The sequence below is a fragment of the Puccinia triticina genome, chromosome 10A (assembly GCF_026914185.1).
Source record: "Puccinia triticina chromosome 10A, complete sequence".
Classification (NCBI taxonomy): domain Eukaryota; kingdom Fungi; phylum Basidiomycota; class Pucciniomycetes; order Pucciniales; family Pucciniaceae; genus Puccinia; species Puccinia triticina.
The window spans coordinates 3,123,568-3,126,747 of record NC_070567.1 but is presented as its reverse complement, the minus strand read 5'-3'; the positions used below and the strand labels follow the sequence as shown (position 1 = coordinate 3,126,747).

The window sequence follows — 3,180 nt, the reverse complement described above, 5'->3', positions numbered from 1 at the left end:
CCTAGGGTGGCCCAGGAGTTACTCCTGTAACTCCCCAAGTCCTCCAAAGTTCGGGAAAAAGTGAACTAGAGGTTCGTCCCTCTTTTCCCTTTCTCTGTCCTTTCCTACGGCCTCCACTGTGAGTGGCGGGGGACAGGTCTGGAAAGTGAAAAAGGGACTCGGAGGGGCGCCTATGCATACTGGTAGCATGGCGTGTCTCCTCCCTAGGAACCTCTAGCAGGAAGGTCTGAGCCCGCGGGGCGGGCGGGACCCTAACTGGGTGGGTGGGTGGGGCAAAAAATTTATCCCGTATCGGCGATAAACCAGCGGCGAGTCGTGATCTGTGAAATTTGGTGATTTCGCGGTTCCGGGTCGGATGCTGCTACCGGTACCGGTTGCTCTGAGGCAAACTAGGTTTCGGCCTGCTGCCGTGACTCTGCCTGCGCAGCGAGGCGTCTCCCGGGGGTAGCCGCGCTCCCTTGCCGCGCTAAAGCGCGGTGAGCCACCTCTCCGTTAGCGTGTCTTGGACTCCATCCCGCTGCGATCCCTGTAAGCGGACAGGAAAAATTCTTTCGGATAGCAAGATGGCCCAGATACGATCAGCAAGCCTTAAGCGAACTACAAAAGAAACTGACATCGACTTGTACCTCCAACTGGATTGCCCAATCGGTGTGAAACAAGAAATCAGCGTCAACACTGGGATTGGATTTCTAGACCACGTAAGTCGCCGACAAGACTCCAAAGTATCAACCCAGATCCTCTCAGTCGTAATCGGAGCATGGTTGAATTTTGGAATGTTCATGAAATAAAATGCAAATGATTGTGCTGAAACTTAGATGCTGGACGCACTTGCAAAACACTCAGGGATGTCTCTCCGATTGAATTGCAAAGGCGACCTCCACATCGATGATCATCACACGACCGAGGACGTTGCGATTGCCCTCGGCCAAGCGTTTCATCAAGCTCTATTCGGACAAAATGGCGAAGGATTAAAGGGTATTCGTCGATTTGGGACTGGGTTTGCTCCTCTAGACGAGGTACTAGTCAATTTACTTGACCGCTCTTGCCAATGCATGCATTACATACCTGATCTTTCTTGTTCTGTCTTTTTGTTGTACAGGCTCTGGCTAGGGCTGTTGTTGATATCTCCAACAGACCAACCTGCTCAACTGATTTGAAACTGAAACGAGAGATGATCGGCAATCTTTCATGTGAAATGATCCCCCACGTGTTCTACTCGTTCGCAATGGGCGCTCAAATCACACTTCACGTGGATGTCTTGAAGGGCGAGAATGATCACCACAAGTAAACTGACTTATATTTTCAAGTCGAATACTCATCACTAACATTTCTTCTTCTTCGGGGCAATGATAGATCGGAGGCTAGTTTTAAGGCACTCGCACTCGCCCTCAAGCAAGCGATAGAAAGGACTGGCTCCGATGAAGTCCCAAGTACCAAAGGAACTCTATCAGTCTAATGTAAAAGAAATCCCAGAACCCGCATATTGACCCTGTTGTATGTATACTGGGGGCAAGAATGCAAAATTAACTGGTTCTGATAATATATTCCTGCTAAGGGTCTTTTTGTTGCCTTGGTACTCTCATCCAAGTCTGTCCCTGATGAGAAAGTATGCACTCTTGTTAGCCTTATCAACTAATGTACTCTAGCCTTCTCTAATGGTGCTTACAGATTCTGGCTGTATTTTCTCTCCTCTCATTCTTTCACAGCCCATCTCCTCCTCTCAGCTAGCTTGGAATATAACTTGGACTATGGGTAGCTTAATGTGGAATATCAGCAGTTCTAGGCTACACTGGTATTATAGACCCCTGTACCATCATAGTGGTTCCCAAATGTCTGGTGCACCCACAAGGCACACCAATTTTTTTCCAAATCACTGAAATCAATTTGCTGTTGCTACTTCATTTAGGCCCCATTTGGATTTCCTGTGACAGATTTGTGAATTTCTAATTTTATGATGGAAAAGACATTTGGAAGTTTCTTGGAAGGCCTTTAGATCCCCCCGTGGTTCACGTGCTTGAGCTTAACTAAGCCTCTCCAAGGAGGCGCAAAGCGTCTCCAAAGAGAGGCTTAGGACTCAAGTTAGATTCTTGGCCTGAGGCTGACATGGTTTGTTGAAGAAAATGAGCAATTTTGTATTTAAAATTTATTTTATGATAAGCTCTACGGTTTTACTCCAAATCTCAGCTGCCCTTGTTGTAGCCCTTGATCTCAGCTATCTTGTACATATTTTTCCAAGTGATTTGAAAAAGAATTGGCTAATCAGCAGCCATTCTTGCCAGGGCTATTCCTGAGCAATGTGAAGGACCCGTTGGGCGACTTGCAAGTCAAGATTGGACAGGTTCTCCCAATTTTGGCTCACAAGACCTCCCAAGGCAGTGTTTTTACATGACAATTACTTCCAAGGGATGAGGATACAATTTCAATGGGATAAATGGTAATATGTACAACAAGAAGCTGATTCTAATGGTACTGGAGGCTGTGAAGAAATGAAAGGGGTATGCGGTGATATGTGGATTAAAAGGATTTTTTGGCCATTTTGCTGGGCAGCCTCAAGCCAAATGTTGGAAATTAGGTACAAGTCCTTCCTGCAAGCAGGACTTGCACCCCACAAGCACAGGGAGGGACTTGTGTTAACTTTGTCAGATGCTATGAATTTGCACATTTATGTATAACAGTGCATCTAAACAGGAACTTAATGACAGCTGCCGCAACTCAAGACTTGTGTGATATTAGCTCAACTAGTGAAAGTGCTCTTACAATTAATAATTTGATGCCAGGTGGGCACTACATTAATCTATAGCCTCCAATGTTTTTAATAACAAATTGACTAGAGGCCAAGGCAGCTTCGCCTCTGCAAATCCAATGGCCACCCTGCCTCTTTCAATTACCCCCCCCACCCCCCCCTTGACAAGCTAGCCATATTAGACAGGCAAAAATAATTTTAAATTTGGCAAAGTAGGCTGTTGTGAAGCATCTCCCATTCCCTGCTAAGGAACTCACACTCCATTGCATCCCATGCATGTAACAAATACATATTTCTCATTCAAATCAATTTCATGCAAAGAAATTGGATTGCACAAGTCTTTAATTAATCTGAATAAGTCAAGCCCTGATGTTTCTGTGAGACTGCTTAATATATAGCAAAAACAATTAAAAAAAATCCAAGGACACTTTAGTTAT

General features: G+C 45.4%; 1 protein-coding gene across 1 annotated transcript; it reads left to right on the top strand.

Annotated features, from left to right (window-relative positions):
• Positions 1-563: 563 nt before the first annotated feature.
• PtA15_10A306 (uncharacterized protein) lies at positions 564-1,456 on the top strand (the record flags this gene model as incomplete). The annotated part of the gene is made up of 4 exons (XM_053160469.1): positions 564-698; positions 816-1,016; positions 1,100-1,284; positions 1,354-1,456. The coding sequence occupies 4 exons, from the start codon at positions 564-566 to the stop codon at positions 1,454-1,456; spliced, it is 624 nt and encodes a 207-aa protein (XP_053024440.1).
• Positions 1,457-3,180: the final 1,724 nt, after the last annotated feature.